The 24,251-nt window shown below is 41.0% G+C and overlaps 2 protein-coding genes across 3 annotated transcripts; one reads left to right on the top strand and one right to left on the bottom strand.

Moving 5' to 3' along the window:
* The first annotated feature begins 8,518 nt into the window (after positions 1-8,518).
* Positions 8,519-12,506, top strand: LOC127781773 (cell wall integrity protein scw1). The gene is made up of 8 exons (XM_052308800.1): positions 8,519-9,014; positions 9,112-9,187; positions 9,898-10,030; positions 10,123-10,234; positions 10,864-10,955; positions 11,067-11,136; positions 11,215-11,297; positions 11,406-12,506. The coding sequence occupies exons 1-8, from the start codon at positions 8,655-8,657 to the stop codon at positions 11,485-11,487; spliced, it is 1,008 nt and encodes a 335-aa protein (XP_052164760.1). The 5' UTR covers positions 8,519-8,654; the 3' UTR covers positions 11,488-12,506.
* A 947-nt stretch (positions 12,507-13,453) lies between these two features.
* On the bottom strand, positions 13,454-22,423 carry LOC127781772 (diacylglycerol kinase 4-like). Of its 2 annotated transcripts, XM_052308799.1 has the most exons (12): positions 21,695-22,423; positions 18,459-18,581; positions 18,064-18,201; positions 17,893-17,978; positions 17,412-17,511; positions 16,948-17,023; positions 16,305-16,387; positions 15,290-15,360; positions 14,755-14,832; positions 14,399-14,486; positions 14,135-14,251; positions 13,454-13,850 (listed from the first exon to the last, which is right to left on the bottom strand). In XM_052308799.1, the coding sequence occupies exons 1-12, from the start codon at positions 22,166-22,168 to the stop codon at positions 13,686-13,688; spliced, it is 1,599 nt and encodes a 532-aa protein (XP_052164759.1). In that variant the 5' UTR covers positions 22,169-22,423; the 3' UTR covers positions 13,454-13,685. The 2 variants fall into 2 exon arrangements, 1 of the variants encoding a protein (XP_052164759.1); XR_008019060.1 differs by lacking the exons at positions 13,454-13,850; positions 14,135-14,251; positions 14,399-14,486; ... (6 more) ...; positions 18,064-18,201; positions 21,695-22,423 and adding an exon at positions 19,689-21,686.
* Positions 22,424-24,251: the final 1,828 nt, after the last annotated feature.

Raw genomic sequence — 24,251 nt, forward strand, 5'->3', positions numbered from 1 at the left:
GTTGCCTAGCACTAACAACATGATACACATAACAAACAAAATTTGAAGTCAAATCACTAAAACTGCATATGGCATATTAAAAATGCTAGAAGCCGAACCACTAAAATCACTTACCTAGGAGTGCCCTAACGATGTTTGAAGTAAAGTTTGAGTTCGACGAGTTAACAATCTTAGCGCGTAGGTCACAGATGAAACCAATGAAAATGTCACAAGTAAACATGTATTTCTAAAAAAAACAATTTGCCTCTCTTTTTATGGGATGCAAAGACACTAGCATTGGATGAGATGATCATCTCTCTATGTTTGGTGCACGCTAATTGGAGGGATGGAATAACATAGAAACGTAGACTCAAGAAGTAGTAGGTTAGCGAGGAGAGAAAAATGCATTAACATTTGGGGAACATATTGATCATAATGAATATATTACCAAAATTACCATATGCAATTAGCTCCGGATATTTGTCCCAAAGTAGCACATACACAATTGAACCGAAAAAAGTGTAAAAAACACTAAAATTGCCTATTTCTTGGATAATTTCAATTCTGATAAGGTGATAACTAACAAGATGGTTACATAATACTAACAACATGATCAAAACTACAAACAAAGTTTGAAGTCAATTCACTAAATTGAAGTCAAATCGCTAAAATTGCAAATGGCATAGTAATAGTGCTAGAAGTTGAACCACTAAAATCACTCACTTAGGAGTGGTTTGCCGATATTTGAAGTAGAGTTTGAGTTCGAGGAAAAAATGGATGTAGCGCGCAGGTCACGAACAAGAACAATGAAGATGTTGCGAGTAAACATGTACTTCTAAAAAACCTCGATTTGCCTCTCTATGGGACGTAAGGAGAAGATGATGTTGGATGCATATGATGTTCTCTCTATGTGTGGTGCACGCTAAGAAAAGAGATGGAAAGACAATAGTTACATTTTAGGAAACATATTAATTATAACTAATAGCACTAAAATTTCCATATGCACTTAGCTCTAGAGATTTGTTTCCAAATTACCAAATACTCACTAAGAACTAGAAAAGGTGTAAAAAAAAACCTTTAAAGGCCTACTTCTTGGATAATATCAATTCCGGTAAGGTGATAAAGGATGAGACTATTACATAGAAGTATCAAGGTGATCAACGTAGTAAACATAGTTTGAAGCCAAATCGCTAAAACCGTAAATGCCACGGTAATAATAATAGAAGTCGAACCACTAAAATCACTTACCAAGGAGTGCTCTGACGATGTTTGAAGTAGAATTTGAGTTCGAGGAGAAAATTGTCATAGTGCATAGGTCGTGGACAAAAACAATGAAGATGTCATGAGCAAACACATGTTTTTAAAAGACTCTATTTGCCTCTATTTGTAAAAGACGCAAAGAGGCAATGGTGTTGGATGGATATGCTGCTCATCCTAAGTGTGGTGCACGCTAAGCAGAGGGACAGAGTACCAAAAAAACCTAGACACAAGAAGTGAGTTAATCTAACGAGGAGAGAAAGACACTAGTAGCATTTGAGAACATATTGATTATAATAAATACAATACCAAAATTACCATATGCCAAAAGCTCTAGAGATTCGTTTCTAGATTATCAGATACCCAATTGAACCCAAAAAGTGTTAAAAGACTAAAAGGGCCTACTTCTTAGATAATTTGAATTCAAAAGATTATAACTAATGACATGGTTGCGTAGCATTAACAACATAATCAACACAACAAACCGAGTTTGAAGTCAAATCACTAAAATCACAAATGGCATTTTAATAAGGCTAGAAGTCGAATCACTAAAAGCACTTAACTAGGAGTGCCCTGACGATGTTTAAACAAGAGTTTGAGTTCGACGAGAAAACAACCATAGCGCATAGGTCGTGGACGAAGACAATTGATGGAGATGTCGCTTGCAAACATGTATTGCTAAAATACCCGATTTACCTCTCTTTATAAAACATGCAAAGAGACGATGACATTGGATGGAGATGATGCTCTCCCTACGTGAGGTGCACGCTAAGAAGAAGGATGTAATAAGAAGTGGTCTAATCTAGAGAGGACAAACGAAAAAAAAATTTTGAAAATATATTTTTTCTTCGTTATTTTGCGTTTATATACCAATGCGATGAAATTTTGCAAAAATATAGCTCTACCGCATAGGGGTCATGCAGAACTGTCTCGGTCCTGCACCACCATTCCGCGGAACCGGCAGTCGCGCAAAACAGCAGTGCGGGACCGATCGATCCCGAAGCCTGGAAACGCGGAACCGCCGCGCCGTTGAATGCATGCAACGTGAATGCATGCGCTGCATGGGCTGCTTGCTTTGCCGCGCCGGTCGTGCGTCGTTAGCGTGTGGGACCGCGCTTGTCACGCGTCCCCGCTGCGCCGGACCGCGCCGGTCACGCGTATGTGGCGCGCGGGAGCTAGGCATTGCGTGCGGGAGCGACGGTTCCGCGCGGACATTCCGCGGGAGCGACGGTGCCACGCAGACGTTCCGCGGGAGCGACGGTGCCGCGCAGACGCTACGCGGGAGCGAGCGGCACTGCCTCGGTCCCGCATCTCCATTCTGCGGTAGAGGTATATTTTCGCAATTCTTTTCCATGCATGTATATAAAAGCAAAACGTTAAAAATAAAAGTATATATTCGAATTTTATTCGTAATATTTGGGGAACACATTGACTATCTTTAATATAGTACCAAAATTACCATATAAAATAAACTCTAGAGATTTGTTTCCAAATTATCACATACACAATTGAATCGAAAAAATGTGTAAAAAAAGCCTTCTTCTAGGATAATTTCGATTCTAATAAAGTGATAAATAATGATATGGCTGCATAGTACTAACAACATGATCAACACAACCAATAGAGTTTGAAATCAAATCCTAAAACTGTAAATGGCATATTAATAATGCTAGAAGTCGAATAACTAAAATCACATACCAAGGAGTGCTCTAACGATGTTTGAAGTAGAGCTTAAATCAACGAGGGTACATGGTTTTGGCTCGTAGGTTGCGGATGAAGACAATGAAGATGTCATGAGCAAATATGTATGGCTAAAAGACCCGATTTACTTCTTTCTGTGTATAACGCACAAAGATGATAGCATTGGATGGAGATAATAATCTCCCTATGTGTGGCACGCACTAAGGAGGAATAACCTAGAAACACAGACTTAAGAAGTGGGTTAATATAGCGAGGGGAGAAATACACTAGTAATGTTCGGGGAACAGATTGATTACAATTAATACAATATCAAAATTATCATATGCAGTTAGCTTTAGAGATTTGTTTTCAAATCATCACATACATAAAATTGAACCAAAAATTGAAAACAAAACTAAAAAGGCCTGCTCCTTGAATAATTTCTATTCTAGTAAGGTGATAACTAACCAAGACAGATGCATAGTACTAACAACATGATCAACACAACAAACAAAGTTTGAAGTCAAATCGCTGAAACCACAAATGGCATAGTAATAATGCTAGAAGTCGAACCACTAAAATCACTTACCTAGGAGTGCTCTGACGATACGTGAAGTAGAGTCGAGTTCGAGGAGAAAACGATCACAACGCGTAGGTCGCGAAGAAGAACAATGAATATGTTGCGAGCAAACATCTACTTCTAAAAACCCTGATTTGCCTCTCTTTGTATGGGACGCAAAGAGATGATGGTGTTGGATGCAAATGATGTTCTTCCTATGTGTGGTGCACACTAAGGAAATGGATGGAATAACCAAAAAAACCTAAACTCAAGAAGTGGATAATATAGCGAGAGGAGAAAGACGATAGTTACATTTAGGAAACATATTGATTATAACTAATATAGTACTAAAATTTCAATATGCACTTAGCTCTAGACATTTGTTTCCAAATTACCAAATACTCAGTAGAACTGGGAAAAGTGTAAAAAACATAAAAGGCCTACTTGTTGGATAATTTCAATTCTAGTAAGGTGATAATGAATAAGATTGTTGCATAGAAGCATCAAGTTGATCAACACAACAAACATAATTTGAAGTTAAATCGCTGAAACTGTAAATGCCATAGTAATAATGCTAGAAATCGAACCACTAAAATCACATACCAAGGAGTGCTCTAACGATGTTTGAAGTAGAGCTTTACGTCGACGAGGATACACGGTCTTAGCTTGTACGTCGCAGACAAAGACAATGAAGATGTGATGAGCAAACATGTATGGCTAAAAGACTTGATTTGCCTCTTTTTGTGTCGGACGCACAAAGATGATGGCATTGGATGGAGATGATGATCTTTCTATGTGTGGTGCGCATGAAGCAGAGGGATGGAATAATCTAGAAACCTAGACTCAAGAAGTGGGGTAATATAGTGAGGGGAGAAAGTCGCTAGTAACATTTGAGGAACATGTTGATTATCATTAATACAATACCAAAATTACCATATGCAATTAGCCCTAGAGATTTGTTTCCAAATTATCACATACACAATTGAACCAAAAAAGTGTAAAATACACCTTAAAAACGCATACTTCTTGGATTAATTCAATTATAATGAGGTGATAACTAACGAGATGGTTGCATAGCATTAATGACATAATCAACACAACAAACAGAGTCTCACTAAAACCATAAATGTCATTTTAATAATTCTAGAAATAGAACCACTATAATCGCATACCTATGAGTGCTCTAACGATATTTGAAGTAGAGTTTAAGTTTGAAATGAAGACAGTGAAGTTGTCGTCAGCAAATACGTACTGCCAAAAGACCTGATTTTCATCTCTTTGTATAAGACACCAAGAGATGATGGTGTTGGATGTAGATGATGCTCTCCCTATGTGTGGTGCATGCGAAGCAGAGGGATAGAATAACAAAGGAACATTCATGCAAGAAGTGTGGCAGTAACAATCAGGGAACATATTGATTATCATTAATATTGTACCAAAATTATTATATGCAATTAACTTTAGGGATTTGTTTCCAAATTATGACATGCACAATTGAATCGAAAAAAGTGCAAAAAAAAGACTCAAAAGGCCCACTTCTTGGATAATTTCAGTTCTAATAGGATGATAACTAACGAGATGGTTGCATAGCACTAACAACATAACAAATAGAATTTGAAGTCAAAACATTAAAACTTTAGATGTCATATTAATAATAGTAGAAATTGAACTTAACACATACATCGAATGTGTGGTACTCACTAAGCAAATGGATGGAATAAACTAGTAATCTAGATATGCATGATTTAAGGTGTGAAACCAAGGAGAGAATAAAAGAGGGAATAATGGTTGTTTGTTAATAGGTGGTTTTTTGATATTGCATTATTTCAAATAAACTCATCGTGGCGGAGCTAGTTGAGATGGTTTGGGAGTAGATCAAACATGATTACCATGCCTAATCCATCTCAACATCCATCCAAAACTATTTCTAACAATAGCATTTCAAGAGATGATTTTTGTTGCCCATTAAATTCAAGACAATATTCCATTTAACAAAGTTTTATGGGAGACATATAATATTTCTCCACAATGATTATTTCCCAAAGTTCAAATCCTTGAGGGGATTCTACTCTCCATTGAGGAGCTCACAATGAGCCGGGTCTTTTCCAACCCTTCCATTGCAAGGTTGCACAAATGCACTCCATCTCTACTCGGGGTATCTGTTTTCTTGCGAGGGTGAGATTTTGCCTTCACAGACTTCTCCTTGTAGCCAGACATGAATCGGTGGCTAGGGAGTGATGCCTAACCATTTAAGAGTCCTCAACCTTCAAGAGTAACAAATCCTTGGAATCAAACCTAGTGCTGAAGATCTAAGAGAATAGCACAAAACTAGGTCTTCAATCCCAAATCCACACACAAATAATCGAAGCACGAAAGCCAAGAGGGATTTGAGAGAGTGAGTGAGAGCACGCCCATGCTCAAGATCCAAAGAACATTAGAACCAAGCTCTAACCAAAAGCAGGTTTGAGTGAATTGAATAACTAATCCAAGAAAAGGATAGGGCCAGTGTTTAAATAGGTGATCCCAAAATCTGGTTGTTGGGGAGGGGAGGGGAGGGGGGATGTATTTTCTTCCCATCTTGGATATCCCGACTTCAAGGTCTAATATTCTGATATGTATTATAGGTCTGCAAGCTAAGTCCAAATCCTAGATGTCTATAAAGAATATCGGATCGAATATTCCGATGTCACTATTGGACTTTCCAATGCAAGATTTTAATTAAGAGAGAGACTTGAGTTCAATGAAATATTGGGCATTCTGGTACATCGGATATTCTGATGGTAAAAGTTGAACCAACCAGAGAGTTGAGTTCCTTGCAACATTGGAGTTTCCAGAATGTCGAGCATTTTGATTAAACATTACAAGTTTTCGATCAAAAACATACAATCAAATATAGAACAAAGTTCTTTGACATTTCAGACAATCCAATCGATTGGATATTGCGATTGTTTTCAATGAAGTACAATTAGAGACTCGCGTTCAGTGAGATTTTGGAAGTTTTCTATGCGTCAAAAACTTGATTCTCAACACAACAGTACATCTGAATTATTGTTGTGTAGCATCCCTCTTATTAGTATGGTCTCCTAGAGTCAAGAAAATGAGATGATTCAAGAATTACCATAGTTTATTGCCATCTTTTCTCAATCAAATAATGGGGACACCTTTGACCTTGCAAGCATTTAGATAGTTGCATTAGGAATTTCTAATTGTGTTATCGTTAATCAACAAATTTGGTGGGGAGGGGGTAGACGCACTTTCACTTTGGACCTATTTTTCTTACAGTGTACTCTCTCTTGTATACTAGAGTTTCATGTTGCAACCATTTTACCCTTTTCCTCAATGTCCGGCTTAGTAGTCCGACATGATTTACTCCATGACCTCGCTCCTCTTAGCTCATCACCATGTGGATTGAAACCAATGTTGAGGAAAAAGGGTCAAAGAGAGAAAAAGAAGTCCAAAGTAAAAAATCTTAAAGCCAAGACCATTCACAATGTTCCTACATGACATGTGGTCTCACCTAGCCATTTAGCACACTAGCAGGCATGGAGGAGACAGTAGGTGAGGGCCATGGCTTCATGAGGTTCCTTGTGTCATGCAGGAAGCACAACCGCGTTGCCTTGCAAAACGTCTGGCGTAGGGACCACTTGAGTAAGGAGACGAGTTGGGAGAAGCTGTCGCTCCACCCTGCATTGCTGCCGGCCCCCTCCCAAACCATTCATCGTCGAGGTTGTCGGCTTCGTGGGCCATCGGGGTAGCCGTCGCTGAGGACCAACCATGCTAGCGCCATGAGAAGATAGGTTGCCGAGTCCACCCGCCTAAGAAGATCCAGCGCTGATGCTGTCATTCCAAGCAGGTCAATTGCCAATGCTTAGAACGAGGGTGTTCAAGACCACTAGCGAGGAGGAGAGCTTGAGACCGATGGCGACTAGGGGAGCTCAAGACCACTGGTGAGGAGCCCCTTGTCCCTCAACGTGTCACTACCATGCCCACCGGCCAGATATGTAACCATGGACAACGATGCCGGTGTGTCCCCATTGTCCTTACTCTCCCCTGCGCCCACACCATCTCCATCGCCGGGCGGTCCTCAGCCATGCTCGAGACCATCGCTGCCCCCTGGCTTGAAGTGCAGCCATGAAGGAGAGGAGGGGCGCTAGGCAGGGAAAGAGGATAGGAGGGAGAGGACCCGGGTAGGGGGATAGGAGCGATGGTGGGAATAAGAGCTACAAAGTTGTCACTCGATCTCAAGGACTGGACGAAGAAGTGCCGATCCAGTCGGCGGTGTGGAGAGCGGAGGAAGGAACGACGATTCTGTCAATGGCGCACTAGCATGGAGGGAGAGACAAATGGGGAAAATGATGTGTGGGTACAAAGGGATGAGGGTGAGGGGTAATATGTAATTTTTTTTTTATGGATTGGAATAGATAACTTTAAATACGTTTGCAAATTAAAATTGAACATATTCGAATTCTAGGGGCCGATATGCAAATTATTTATGGATCCTAACAAGTGTAGCTTGCATTGTGGACACATAGTATCTTTAGAGATGGTTTTATCTTAGGTGATGTTTGGAGACTGCTTGACACACCAACGACTTTTTCTAGCTGCTATATAGGCCCAAGCATCACATATAACTCAATAAAGCAAACTCAAATGGACCCAACTTTACTAAGAAAACACTGTGCGACCATACGGCTCACACAACGTGACGAGAGAACGACCCCGGCAACACGGGCGCTGAGTGGTGTCCCACGGCTTGCTGCCCTACTTGCATGAAGGATCACGTGACTTTGAGCCCGACTCTCGGCATGGACTCGAATTTTCTTAACGTGTCATTTTGGGACAACACTCCACATACTCGCACTGAATGTCTAAAAAATACAAACAAAGTGAAAAAAATATTATGATGGTTACTTCACAAGTTAGAAAATTTTGCATGTTCTTTATTCGATCCAAAAGGGCCTGAAATCAGCTGCAAGCTGCTTTGCTAGGCTGGGGCCGGAGGACGCACCTCACCTCACCTCACCTCGTCATCTCATCTGCGTGCGCTGCTGCCTCTCTCTCTCTCTCTCTCTCTCTCTCTCTCTCTCCCCCCGAAACCCCCAAAACCCAATCTCTCTCTAGGGTTAGGGTTTGTGCCCGCGCGCCACCTCCTCCCCTCCCCTCCGCCGCCGCCGCCCCGATGGCCGGAACGATCCACCCGTTCCACCAGCAGTGGCCGCCGGCGGCGGGCGCGCCCGCGCCGGCCGCCGCCGTCCCGCCGCCACCCCCCGTGCCGGGCGTCCCAGGCGCGCCCGACGCCGCCGCCGCAGCCGCCGCCGCCGCGGCCGCGGCGGCGGCGGCTGCCGCCCGCCCCGACGAGGTCCGCACCATCTTCATCACGGGGCTCCCCACCGACGTCAAGGAGCGGGAGCTCCACAACCTGCTCCGCTGGCTCCCCGGGTTCGAGGCCTCCCAGATCAACTTCAAGGGCGACCAGCCCATGGGGTTCGCGCTCTTCTCCTCCGCGCACCACGCCATCGCCGCCAAGGCCGCGCTGCAGGTGCTAGGGTTTTTTCTCTCTCTCTTTGGGGTCTCCATGGCGGGGTTGGTTATAGGGTTTGGGTGGATGGTGGTGTGACACGAGTTTCTCTCTGCAGGATCTCGTCTTCGATGCGGAGACCAAGACGGCGCTGCACACCGAGATGGCCAAGAAGAACCTCTTCGTCAAGAGAGGTGCGTTCCCCTTTGTCGATGTGCGCTCGCTTTCGCTGTCATGTTGTGCAGATCAACCTGATAAATTTTTGGTTGGATGGAATTGGTCCATATAAATGTAGCCATGTTTGCGCATACTGCTTTGTATCATGGAAGCTTTCACCTTTTATCATTTATTATGAAGCTTGGCAGAGAATGGCAATGAATATGCAGTTCATTTCTTGTTGCATATTTTCTGAAGCTTATGTGTAATATTAGAATAATTCGATATGGGAAAGGTGGCCTGCTATTGGAGCTTTGATGTCTTCCTTTAAACTGTTTGGTAAACCTATGCAGGTCAGGACATTTAACCAATGTGTAGGTGAATTGGTGGTTTTCATATGGCTTCATAAAACTTTTACAGGATTTAGTTCTGTGTTGTGAGATAAGCACATTCAAGGCTATTATTGTTTTACCAAAGCTTTCTGTTGCCAAATTTTAATCTTTGAAAATGTTATTGTAGCATTTCATATAAGCTTTAGGAAATATGCAAATGAAATAAAGATGAACTAATGATTATAGAATTAGTGATTGTGATAAAATTACTATAACTTGATGAAGAAACCTGGTGACAATAATGTTCCACGTACTCCTTATATTGGGCTGTTGTTTATTTCCATTTACTCCATGAAATGGTTACTACACTGTTATGCATATCCATTATGCGCTGAATTAATTAAGGCTTATGTTAGGTGTGGGAAACGATGCAAATGCTATGGACCAAAGTAAACGCTTGCGGACTGGTGGAGATTATACTCATTCTCCTTATGCTGCTCCCCCATATCATCCACCCCCACCAGCTGTTTCCATGTGGGGAACTCCAGGGTAAATTTCTTAATTTGTTGCTCTTTCTTTCAACTAATTATGCACAGCTATGGAGCTCTATAATCCTTTTTTTTCTTTTGTGTATCATTCAGTTATATCGCGGCACCTCCACCTTACAATCATTATGCTGCCTATTCAGTGCCTCCTGTGGCAATGACTTCACCTTCTCCCGTACCAGGTCCAACTGCCTATGCTCCTGTTCAGGTACTTCGGAGTTATGTTATATATCTCACCTTGGTTTCGAGCTTAATCTTAGGAAAGTTAAATATTATTTCCTGATTAAATTTGACACAGGTCATTGGATAGCTCCGTTGTGTGCACATCATCTCTATTTCTTTGTATTAACTGTTATGTAAGATATAATATGATGAATTCATATTTGCTTATATAGAGAAGTCTAAATCTATGGCCCCTGCACTTTACAACCTGTGACGAAACCACTCGAATAACATCATTCAAAGACAACCTCTTCCTTTTTTTCATCCACTTGAATATAATTGAACTATGAACATTGATAAAAATAAACTAGACTCTGTTGCCTTTACCTATCCTCTATAACTTCTCAAGTTCCTCCCTAAAAAATAACCAGGTAATATGTGCACAAATGTGTGAGTACATAAAGTCTTGTTTGCAAAGATGCTTGTGGTGTTTTTCATTGAACATAATGCTCGTCATGATTTTGGTTAATAAATTGTAATGCTATTAAAAATAAGAGGTGGTTGCTGCATTGCTGATGCAGAATACATTGTTTGGGGTCAATATTTTGACTGCTTTATACTGTTCAGTTTTCTGAAATCTAGTATTAATGGTATATTTTGATTTCTCTTTTTCAGAATACAAAGGATAACCCTCCCTGTAATACCCTTTTCATTGGTAATCTTGGAGAAACTGTTATTGAAGAGGAATTGCGGAGCCTCTTCAGCGTGTAAGAATCGACGCCAATATCGTTGTCCATTGTGTGCAGTGGTGTTGCATTGTATGGTTCTAGAAAGTAGATACAACAGTTCTAACTGATTATTATTCATTTTCCTTTCAGGCAACCTGGTTATAAACAAATGAAGGTGTTGCGCCAAGACAGGAACACTGTTTGTTTCATTGAGTTTGAGGTAGGTACTTACAATATTGTAATTTTATCTTAACCTTATCCTACATTCTTATGCATCTCACTGTTTGTTAAATTTTAGGATGTGAATGCTGCATCAGCTGTACACCATAATCTACAGGGTGCTGTTATTCCTAGCTCTGGTCGTGGTGGAATGCGAATTCAATATCCTTTATTTGCTCAATGAAATAAAATAATCACTTACATTAACATTAGATATTTATGTTTCCTTTGCTGATTTTATATGGTTTGTAAGTCCTTAACGTCTTGAACATTTTCGAAAAATCCCTATGGCCGAAGGAAGGATTCTGTTGGTGGAATTGGGGGCTCTCTAAATGGAGCTCCTTCAAACTGAGAGGGGATGTAACTTGAACTTTAGCATGCCATCATGGATTTCATGCTAGCCCATCCTACTAAATTATCATCTGCATATTTTCTTCTAAATGCTTGTTTCTGTCATGTGGCATCACCATCTCCATTAGGTTGAATTTCTGGCCATGATCATCTTCTTTACATGGAGTTTCTTGGACATGATCATCATCTTTATTAGGTGGAGTTTCTGGGACATGATCATCATCTGATAGACTTTGCATTGTCACCATTATCATCGCTGGTGGTGTGGAATCCTTTATTTTCTATATGTAGTTTGAGAAGCACATTTCAGCATCTTGTAGATGTGCATTTGCCGCTTGTCATGGATATTCTGCAGTATTCTGTAGTTTTCTTGTGTTTAGTTGCTACATCTCATGTGTCCATGTCATTGTCACTTTGCAAACAGGACATTCTGTAATAGTATAACTGAGTTTTCTTACTAGAAGTTTGATACTGTGGCATAATGGGACTAGAAGTTTGATACTGTGGCATAATGGGGGTGATTCATACAATCATGTCATGGCATGTTCATCAGGGAAGGACAGTTGATAGACATCATGGCATGGCATACTCATTTAAGGAAACCTGGAGCATTGTGTTCACAGCACGAAGCATGCAACTATCAATTGCTGTTTTAACTTAATTCTTTCAGTACTCAGTATCCAAGCAGAGAGTAGCTAACATATTGACAATAAAATAGAAATAGCTGCAAAGCCCTTTTGTTTTTCTGTAGCAGATGATGAATGATCTTGAGTGGCATTCGTTTGGTATAAGAGAAGCTCGTGGATGCAGAGGAAAGGTAAGCTGCTCTTCAGAGGTATGAAGTAAAAGATAGTCAGGTTTACATTGCCATGAGGCGGCTGCTGGAGGTACTACGTCACTTCAACTTCAACTTGTAACAGTTCATTCAAAGCTCAGACAAACCAATGAAAACAATGTTAGTGCTGAGAACGTGTTCCCAATGGAATGGGAAAGTGATGATCAATTCTTTGTTTCTGGGGATATGAATACGGTTGCTTGGTTGATAAATTGGATTGAGTTTAATACGCAGGCCTGATTAAAATCTTCAGAAATTTCATTGGGTTTGGACAAATTTTGTAGGAACCACATAGTGCGGGGAAGCATTACTGTATGGCATTGTTGTATGGGTTGGTGCTCGAGTGCCAAATTTCTCGGTATATAAAGAGGACGGTCTAACCTTTATGGTGTGTTCGGATACGGGAGTTGGGAATCCATCTTCCCGCACGGAAAATGGAGCTGTCCATTAGCGTGTGATTAATTAAATATTAACTTTTTTTTAAAAAAAATGGATTAATTTGAATTTTTTAAGCAACTTTTGTATAAAATTTTTTTTTCAAAAAAACGTACCATTTAGCAGTTTGAAAAGCGTGCGCGCGGAAAATGAGAAAGCATGGTTGGAAACATGGAGTTTCGAACATGTCTTATTTGCTTTCCATTATTCTCGTAAGACTTAAGAACTGCCAAATCCTACTTGGGCCAAGTTTAGTTTCTAACTTTTTCTTCAAACTTCAAACTTTTTCATCACATCAAAACTTTCCTACACATAAATTTTCAACTTCTTTCAACAAACTTTCAATTTTAGTCAAACTTCTAATTTTGGCGTGGAATTAAACATAGCTTTGGCTATGGATAAATCTGTGGACTTCACAAAATTTGCATTAAATTTGCACTAAATTAGAATTTAAGTTTGATGGATTGAGTCACTTATACTTGAACTGACAACTTCCCTGTGCCCCTATCCTTCTCGCGATATAGAAGGGATGGTTGAAAGCTCGAACAACGCCTATAGTTGATGTGATGCAATCCTTGAGCTATATCTACACAATGTGACCCCAAAACAGTGCTCATTTTCTTGGAAAACAAAAACGTGGCATAAAGTCCGGATGTTCTTTTTTTTTCCCTGTACATTTAGTAAAAAAAAATGCATGTAGCAATTACTTCATGCAGTGTTAATTGAGAACTTGGATCAAAGCACAGGGGTATATGGCTGCGTCCCCTGCAAAAATATCATATCCTCAAAACTTCATATACAGTGAGATAGTTAAGAATAGTCAGGGTTAAGTCTGGCTTCCAAGTTGGAATCCAGCTTGGAAAATTTTTCCTTGGCAGCTCTAGCAAAGGTCAGGGCAAAGAAATCTGGGGCTGGCTCTCCTGTTGTTACTAACGATCCCCACCATTGATGATTAGAGATGGGTAAGGGACCTTCTTGATATCGACGAACGTCGAGTACTCGTGGTCCAATGGTTGCTTCCATGGCTCCCCATCCATTTGCATGTATGCATCCCTCCATTGCCCACCTTTGATCTCCAATCGTATTGCTGCTGCCTGAAAACAGTAGGTAGCGTCGCTTAAATAATTTTGAGGATATCAGTGTCGAATGCCATCTGGAGTTGTAATTTGCAAAGTAGCTGTTTATCTAAACTGATGATGCCTTTTCCTGTTGAACTAAGTTGTAATACTTTTTTTATTTTTTACGTAATGTGATGTTTGTTCACAGGTGATATAGCGAAAAATTTACTACTACATTTTTAACCTTTGAGCTCCAAATTGAACAGTAATGCATTAAAATACCTTCTGCTATTCAGATCTTGTGCAGGGAGCAAAAGTACCTGAGCTATGTGCTTTGCAGATATTAGTTCAACCATCACAAGGGATGCATGCCACCCTTGCTTCAATCCAAATATTTCAAGAAGACCATCGTCTGATTGAGCTTCGACAAATCCTCTCTGTTTACATAAAAAAGATAGAAGTTCTCTTGATGATATTCCAGTTAAGAAAAATAGCATGCTTTTTAGTATTTGCGAGGAAGTTCAGGCTATTGTGCTTTTCCAATAAAGCAATCATAAAAATGACAAGCAATTTACTCAGCACACCTTTTCCAAGTATTCAGGCTTCAAGTTTCCCCATGGATTCCTTCCACTTGCATAATTGTGAAGGTTTAATGCAACAATAGCCCTGACACTGAAGTACAACATGGCTGCTCAATATAAACTGTATCCTCTATACTTGTGCCAAGAATAATTTCTAGTTCAGCCGTGAGACTTCATTACTTAGTGTGCCCATATATAATAGTATCAGAACTACTAAAGTAATCTGTTTATAATAGTATTCTGCAGAGTTCAAACTGGAGAACAGTGACTTATGCAAGGATCATTATTGTTTCTGAATTTCAGATCTGGAACTAAAATCATATAACAATAACAAATAGGAAAGAAAAACTTCAACTTGCCTTGATGGTACAGGGATGTTCTCCCACTCAGAGCTGTCCAACTTCTTTATTGATAAACGGATAATGTTCGTCAATCCCCTGATATATGAAATGAGAATCAAAATAAGAGCCTTTTTCCTGTCTCTGCCATTCTAATCTCAGTTTTGTAAATCAGTATCTGGAAGACGATAACAGAAAAGAAACATTTCATATCTATGTATAAATACAACCTTGATGAGTTTGGACAGAATGAAAAAAAAGTAAATACAATTAGAGAAAGTTATAAGTTTTCATAAATATCATTATAAATATCATTAGAACATTACAAATTGATACAACATAATCAATTAACCATGATTGGCACTTGGTCAAAAGAAAAACTTGAGTATATTTGCTCTTTGTAAGGAAAACACATTGTCATCGGATCATTTCTTCCCCAAAAAAGGTATAGAGCAGAAAACACTAAAATAATCAAATGATGGATGGACTTTCCAGATTTCTAGATATCAGTCAAACATCAGTATGCCTTAAACTAAATCGAGGGGGGATACAGCACCTCAGTTCAGGGTCGCTGATACATTGTGTAAAAAACCATCCCTGCTTGCAGGTATACCCTGCGTAAATTAACTGTCATAAAATCAGCCAATCAGTAATTTAGTTAGCAAAAAATTCACTGTTGAAATATTATTTATCATATTCATCAACAGAACAGAAGGCTTATCATGACAAAGTTCAAACGTCAATTATGTACCCGATCAACTGACAATTAGAACTTATAAGAACCATCATTCAATAAATAACGTGCTTCAACCCATGTATCAAACCCTATTTGATGTATATATGTTTACAGTGAGAATATGTGGAAGCCTATGTTACTTACATCAGTTCAAAATTAATAGCTTGCGAGTTGCGATAAGTGTTGAAAAAGGTAATGTCATGTGCGGCCAGACCTACGGCCGGCATGTGGAAGTCAGAAGCAGCACACCACGTTCCAATTACATCCCAATTGAAACCCTTTGCTTAGGATTGAAGCCATTTAATGTATCATCCATGATATATTTATATTTATTATGGTTCATTGTCTTTGTACTTAAAATTTTATTTATTAGGGCCTCTCATTTAGGGCGATGCTCCTATTCAATAGTTTAAAGAAAAGGAAAAAGTTATCCAATCTCCTATTCCCCTGTGTCCCTTGCCAGTCTCCTATACGCCCCTCCTGCACGGACATTCTTCTTGTTAATCAGTCACAGACTCACAGTACAAGCTGGTCTTGTCAGGAATTGCTTTTAGCTAGCAGAAAATACACTGGATACCCAAAAGAAAACAATTCATTAATATAATGGGCCCACTGTTCTTCAGCTGTCCTCCCCTTATCTTTTCTTTTAAATAATTTGTACCATTTAACATTGCGTCTATAGACGGCAATCTTGATCCCATTCAAGGGTCAACTTTATGATTATACAAAGAACAGGAGACAGATAATGAGCACATGCTAATTCAATATCAGGAGTTTGGGCTGAGAAGCTTTTGAATTGCCATAAATGATGGAAATCTCATCCCTGAGTGCATACCTTATTAGATAAAGGACCACTAGCAAGGAATGGCTTTTCATCCCGTAGATGGTGAAATCCATACGCCACTTGAGCATCCATACCTGCATTACAACAGAATTTGCATCCTCAAGGTCCCTTCAGAACATATGTAATATGCATATTGAAAATGACAACATATAGTAACAACAAAGAAAGCCACACCGTAGATAACTTCTATGGTAGCTTTCTCTGACACTGATAATGAATGTAAGGGGTGACAAATAACTGAGATATAATTCATCTCATTATTCCAATTGTAGTGCTACAATGTGCATTAATTTTGTTTATTATAGAACCAAAATAAGCATAAAGAACATCACAACAAACAATACAAACATACATCGTAGATTAAAAACTTTATGAGAATGTAATAACCAATGGAGAATTTTTCGAACACCTAGTTACAAGGTTATTAGCATAAGTGACAAAGCACAATGGCCTTGAAGATACTTTCCCTTGATGAGATGCATCATATGAAACCATAATAGATGCTTAGAAATGTAGAATATGACAATACAAATTATTTATGTGTGGCCAAGAGTATATCTAGGACTTTGGAATACACTATAAACACACTATTGAATAATGAACACAACTATAAGTTATCATGTAAAAATTGTACCTATGCTGAAGTAATTATAGAATACGCCATCAAAGCAAGAAACTGTTTCAGGCAACTCCCCTTCAGCAGTGCCGTCCTGCAGGGTAGACTTCTATTAATCAAGCAGAATGCATTTGTACAACACTTGAAGAAGATAGTATAAAAATAATTGCTCCTCTAGTCATAAATATTTGGCATTTAGGAAAATATATGGTTAAAAGTTTTAAAATTTGACCATCTATAATATATATAATGCTTAGTTTAAAACCAAAATATGATATCATAGATTTGCCTTGAAAAATACTATCATAATATCATAAACTTATTCTCATAAAATTAATGGTCAAAGTTTCACAAGTTTTACCAAATCTTATCGTGCATGTCATATTTATGACCAGAGGGAGTACGATATAAAATGTACACGGGGTAGACTTCCAATGCATTTGTACAACATTTCAATATATAAGATAGTAGAAAATAATTACATCATAAAAGGTACACTCTCCAAGATTCCTAAGGGAGTGAGGAAAATCCAGTTCTTCCTCTTCATCTCCTCGTTCTGGCATAGAAACAACAATATGCCAACTGCAGAAATAACTAATTAATCAGCAACTGGAAGTGGTTATACTGGGGACGTGAGTATTACATGTTGAAGGAGGAACCTGGTCATAAATGCAGAAATATTGGGACAATACGCTGAATAAACAAGTACTAACGCGTAATTAGAAAAAAAGGTAATGGTCCGATGTATGTTTGGGATCATGTTAGTGTCTAAAATTACATATATTTGGAAATAGAGGAGTACATTGCTGGGACCATGGTATTGCGAAAAAGTGATACCTATGCGGACTTAACCAGCTCAAATAAGGTTTCTTAACATAACAAAAATACTGATGTATCATCATCAAACTGCAACCAGAATGCACAGAAGATTAAAATAACTGGCCAACAAAGTAAAGAAGTCACCTGTCTAAACAAGAAACTGAACCAAAAATAGCTTTGTACAGAGATCGTTTAGCAGCTGCTTTCCATCCGAAAGGAAATGAAGCACCCTGAAAATAACTGTGAGGTCATGAAAACTTGCAGTAAGTAGCTTCATAGGAAGACGGAAAGAGTGCAAGAAAGAGATCGTTTTACCCAGCCAAAACTCCTGGAAAGATCATTTCCTGTCCCAAGTGGTATAACAGCAACTGGAGGAATTGGTTCCCTGTTCTGAACATAAAGGTCTCCTAAACATCCCAACACCCAACCTACTGTACCATCACCTCCTGCAACCTAGGTAGGTTACAAACTGTAAGTATTTAGAATTCTGAAACTTTTGGAATATGAGAACGGTTCTGCTGACTAGTACAGGTTTTCCATCATACGAAAGAACAAAAATAAAAACATTTTTACAATTTAGTACCTTTGTGAAACTACAACAATGACAAAAATAAGAGATGATGTGATTAGTATTCAGCAACTCAGGAAAAACACAGAATAATAATGATGTGTTCTTTACAGCTATGGAAGCTACGAAAATGCATACATACCATGACTCTTAGATTATGGCGAATGGACTTTGCACTGTGATCACCAGCGTCAGCAAGTTGTTCCAAGCAACCCAAAACATATTGCACAAAGTCAGAAGGCTTCACAACAGTAAGATCAAAAACCTGCTGACAAAAGGTTGTTAATAACAAAGCAGTTATTCCTTAATCATTTTAATTTTTCAAGAACAGCAGTCCCAATAATTGAAGATATTGTATGATGCTCAAACTTTATTTAACAGAACAAGAATAGGAAAGCAAGTGATTTGGCGTGCTCAAACTTTCTTTAACAGAGCAAGTATCTATAGGAAATCAAGTGATTTGGGTCGAGGTGTCCAATTGACCCATTTTAGTTCTTTTGCAGAAATAATTCAAGGGCATTTAACCGAAGCAGAGCAACAATTTAGTTGGAACTGAACCATCAATAAAGTGGGATTTGGTCAATTAGCCGGTACAGTTACCTACTTCAATATTTATTTATGGCCAGTGATGAATTTGTAGTTTAAGCGATATCCTACCATTCTGCATTTTCATATATGTTTTTAGTGTAGTTAACTAAAAATAATTATATTTGCTTACAAGAATGGATGTTAAATGACAGTTAATAAAAGTGTATGAAGTAAAGCCAATTCAGACTAGTATGAGATAAACCAATTTAGTGAAAGTTCAGAGCATATCAGAAAAGGCTAAAGCAATGCATTTGTTTTGCATGGGACTATGGATCATCAGAATCTTTCCAGTATTTGCGTAAGTTGAGGACTACGACTAACTATTACACTTTTCCTTGGTTGGAAAACTGTTGGACATGAAAGTATTCCATGCACTCATTATGCTTATGTGCCCTGCATCGTATCCAAATTTCTCATGCCAACACAAGTAAATTAACTGTTCTACTCTATTCCATAGGGTTCAACCATGTGTTTCCCTAGCATTTTGTATTCGATATCAACCCATATTTTGTTTGTAGTGCTATTTTGTATAAGCGTGATAACAATGGAACAATAGCATATCTAGACTAATGTACCAGATTCATACATCATGATAGATTTAAAAAATGCAGTATGCTTGGTTCACAATTGGATTTGGCATGCTACCAGTGCAGAATTATATTATTGTTCTGGAACAATCACCTCAATACCAAAGATGAACAATAATATCCATGGAAATTAGCTTAGTGGCAGCCTGACTACATATGCAGATTAGAACTAGCAGGGAGTTTTATTCCTTAATCACCTTGACATTCTTCATTCATGACCCCTGATGTATACTTCAAGATGAAAGAGATTTTTTTTTTTTCATTTGGTGACTGAACTACTTCATGAATCAAGTACTGATGTTATTCTACAGATCTGTTAATTACTACCAATAGTCCTTGCACGAACAACTGCCATCTTTGAACAAATGGAATCGTGTTCGATCTCTAACAATAATTTCTCTACCATATACTTTAGATATAAGTTTGGTGACATGATGGCAATCATGGCAAACTCTGAGGTTCTTGACTATCCGAATGGGCATATCATCACTTGTGTTAATCAAAGCAAATGCAATTGCCATCTTCTCACTATGACGGCTGAGTGCATTTTCCTTCTCTTCTTCTTCAATATCAAGCAGAACTTCCTTCTTATCAGGCACATAACCTTCCTCCAACCTTATCCTACTATCAATCTCATCCCATTTAGACAAAATCTCTTCTATAAAAGGATGGGACAGATCTCCAACAATGAATTGGTGAATAACTCCTTTAATCTCCACAGTGCTGCATCCTGGTGTCTTATCAACTCCCTTCTCACGCATTAGGTGCCTAATTTCCCTTGCAGAAGCATGCCTACCAGAGGCAGCATATATGTTACCCAGAAGCACATAAGCGCCACTTTTATCAGGCTCCAGTTCAATCCAATGCTTGACAACATACTCAGCCAACTCAACATCCTTATGAAACCTACAGCCAGCCATCAAAGCACCCCAGATCAAGGCATCAGGTTTCATGGGCATTTTCTCAACCATCTCTCTGGCTTCGTTGAGCAAGCCATTTCGTGCCAGAAGGTCCACCATGCATCCATAATGCTCGATCTTCGGTTTGATACCATACTTCCTCACCATAGAATCAAAAAGCTCCCGCCCCTTGTCAACCAACCCAGTGTGTGTGCATGCGCACAATGCACCAATGAAGGCAATGTCATCTGGCTTCACACCTAATCTCTCCATCTGGGAGAATAACTCCAATGCCTCCGATCCTCGACCATGCATTGCCAGGCCTTTTATCATAGTGGTCCAAGCCAGCACATTCTTTTCCTTCATCACCTTGAACACCTCCATGGCGAGCTGCATCTCACCACATTTGGCATACATGTCAACTAATGCAGTGCCCAAAAACACGGTGATCCTAATGTTATTTGCCTTGAGGTAACCATGTACCCATTTGCCCTGCTCCAGCACCCCAAGCTGCGCGCATGCCGCGAGCACACCGACAAGGACCGTGTCATCCGGGCGGACACCATCGGCCTGCATCCGTGCGAACAACCCCAGCGCCTCCCTCCCGTCCCCAGCCTGCACGTAGCCATTCACCATGGCGCTCCACGACACAGCATTCCTCGCAGGCATTTCGTCGAACAGCGCGCGGGCGTTGGTGACCCGGCCGGCCCTCGCGTAGGCCGTGATCAGCGTGTTGAACGTGGAGGCGTCGACGGAAGCCGCGGTGCGAAGCAGCACGAGGGCGTCGGAGAGCCGGCCGAGGATGCCCGCGTGGACGCGGATGAGCGCGTTGCTCACGAGGAGGAACCCCGCGAGGCCGAGCTTGACGGCGTGGGCGTGGACGGCGAGCGCGAGGCCCCGCGCGCCGGGGACGGCGGGGGAGAGGGCGAGCGACTTGAGGAGGGAGGGGAGGGTGTGCGGGGTGGGGTGGTGGCCCGCGCGGAGGAGGTGCGCGTAGAGCGGGAGCGCGAGGTGCGGGCGCGCGGACCCCGCGAGCGCCCGGATGAGCGCGTTGTGGAGGTCGGCACTCCGCCGCAGCCACCCCGACGTGACCAGCGCCGCCTGGATCCGCGCGACCGCGCGCGCGTCGCCGCCGCACCGCGACAGCAGATCGACGTAACGCCCGACGCCGACCATCTCATCACCTCACGTCGTGCTCTCCAACCGCTCGACAAAATGCCTCACCCGCACATCATGCCACGCAACAAAATATATGAGAGAGAGAGAGAGAGAGAGAGAGAGAGAGAGAGAGAGGAGGTGTTGACCTGGTCTTCGCCGATGAGCTCCTGGAGGCGGGTTTTGAGGACGGGGCCGAGGCGGCCGCCGCTGCGGGGGTTGACGAACGCGACGAGGGGGGACTCGGGGGCGTCGTCGTGGGCGACCTCGAACCACGGGTTGGCCGCCGACACCTCGCGGCCGCCGCCGCTGCCGCCGCCTCCTCGCCCACCCCGGGCAGCCGCGTTGCCGGCAAAGTAGGCGAACGCCCCCGCGGAGGGGTCCTTGGCACGCAGCGCCGCGTGGACCGCGGCCCGGAGCCGCTGCGGCAGCGCGGCGCGGGCGCGGAGGTCCTCCTTCTCGAACGCGGAGACGGCGGCGCGGCCGAACCCGCAGCTCCGGAACGAGAGCGACTCGATCAGGCCCCCCACGAGCGGCTGCGGGGGAGGCGTCGACGACCGCGGCGGCGACGACGACGACCACACCTGGTCCCCGCGCGGCTGCTCCGACGCCGACGACGACATGGACGCCGCGTCCGAGCACGACCGCGACCGCGCCCGCGATCGCGATCGGAGGTAGGACGCCGGGGAAGACGTCTTGGGAGGTGGGGGGGATCGCCGGGTGGGGCGGAGGAGGGAGGAGGGGAGGAGGAGGAGGTGGTGGTGGTGGTGGAGGAGTTTTGTAAGGTTTTTTTTTTTTTTTCTCTTTTTGACGCGGGAGGGAGGAGGACGAAGCGCTCCTCATCGACACGCAGCGCAACGAGAGGAGTAACAACGAAATTTGGAGCAGGACAGCTGGACGTACATCAGAGATGAGCACACATGCGAATCGAGTGAATGTAACCATCGTTGTTTTGAAGATAGTTGTAGGCACACTTTTCACTATCCCCAAATATGGCTATGTTTTTTTTTTTACATTGCATGATAGACGCGAACATATTCCTGCACATGTAACAGCGCAGTCATACCCAGCACAGTCATACCCTGTAAATGTATCATCTAACACATACTTTAATAGACGAAAACTAGGGCATATATTTGATTTCACTAATATTCTGTTGAAAGCTCACATGTATGTGCGTAATATTTGTAAGCAGCTTTAGATATAAGATTTCTTTAGTGGGGTATTTCTATCTCCATGAACCCATGGATTTGGATTGGATCTATGATTATGTTATAAAATTTAGATGAATTGTTTTGTTCATATTTTAATTGAAATCTAAAATTCACTACTACAGTTTAACTAACAAGTTTTAAATCTAACGTGGAATATGCCAAACAGTGACTAAGTTGATTTGTAGAATTTAAATTTTGTCCTAAAATAAGTTGATTTCTCTTTTCTTATAAGCGTTAGGACTAAAGAAGTTAAATCTTTTGAAAACCACTTACCACCAACCATCAATAGTGCTTTTTTGTTTTAATGAAGGATACTTTGATCTTTTCTCTATGCAATGAAAACATGTGAACCTATGAGTTGATTTATTTTGGACAAAGTGAGTGCAATGTAGCTAGGGATCAATATCAGTCACATTAGACCTCCTTGGAAATGCGGGATTTTGAAAACATGAATAAGAAGAATGCAATTTTTTTTACATATTGTAAATTTCTATAGGTGTTAGAGTCGCATGAATTTTGTGAAGAGTCTTTTGGATGGCAAGTAGGAAATGCGACAATCGAAGAAAACATGAGAGGAAGAATTTAAGTGTGTTCCAATTTCCACTATATAAGAAGTGACCACTCTTATCGTAAAATAAAATGAAGTGACCCGGAAGAGTCATTTCAATCTTCTTGTTCGGTTAATATGTCAACTCTACTTTTTTATTTATTTCATTATTTTATTTACCACTATAAGAGCCTGTTGGCTCCTAATCTATTTTAGATAAAATCTTTATACTTTATTTATCTTGCTTCCTCTGTTCACCGTTGCAACTAATTCTAGTGGTATTTCTACAAGTATGTGTGCTTGGGCATCGTTTTTATGTAGGAAGACATGTTAGAGAATTGGACGAAGTAGTCAGTTGGGTGGTGACTGGACCGGCCATTGTTTAAAGTCGGCAGCGTTAGTGAAGTGAGTATAGCTCAACTGGTTAGGTTCTTTGTGGTGGAACCAGCCCACCCGGATTCAAATCCTAGATTTGATACGGGTGCTCGTATTTACGGCTAATTATTCTTTCAGTGGTAGGCAACGTACCTGTCGATAGCGAGGCGCCTATGGTGACTTCATCAATTTCAAGATATACCGGCCCAGTCTTCCGAAGGTGCTCATAGGGGTAGGGTGTGCGTGTGTGCATTCATAGGGGTGAGTGTGCGCACGTTGTGAGCGCCTGCGTTTATACTGTGTTTCTCAAAAAAAAAAAAGTCGGCAACGTTAGCTCTACTTACGTTGGTGTGTATTGGCATATTAGCACCCCTTTCTCTTCCCTTTCTTTGGTGGTGCTACTGTACTTGAAGCAAGAAACATAGTATTATGACTTTAGTTAGCTTGTTTAATTAGAAGTAGTAACATGAAGCCTAGACCAAAGGATCCTTGTGGATTCGATACAATACTCCCAAGTGAAAGGTACAATGGTTTTTTGTATGCTTGCGGAATATTTCTTTTGGGCATAAA

This window comes from Oryza glaberrima, chromosome 8, assembly GCF_000147395.1.
Source record: "Oryza glaberrima chromosome 8, OglaRS2, whole genome shotgun sequence".
In the NCBI taxonomy this organism is placed as follows: domain Eukaryota; kingdom Viridiplantae; phylum Streptophyta; class Magnoliopsida; order Poales; family Poaceae; genus Oryza; species Oryza glaberrima.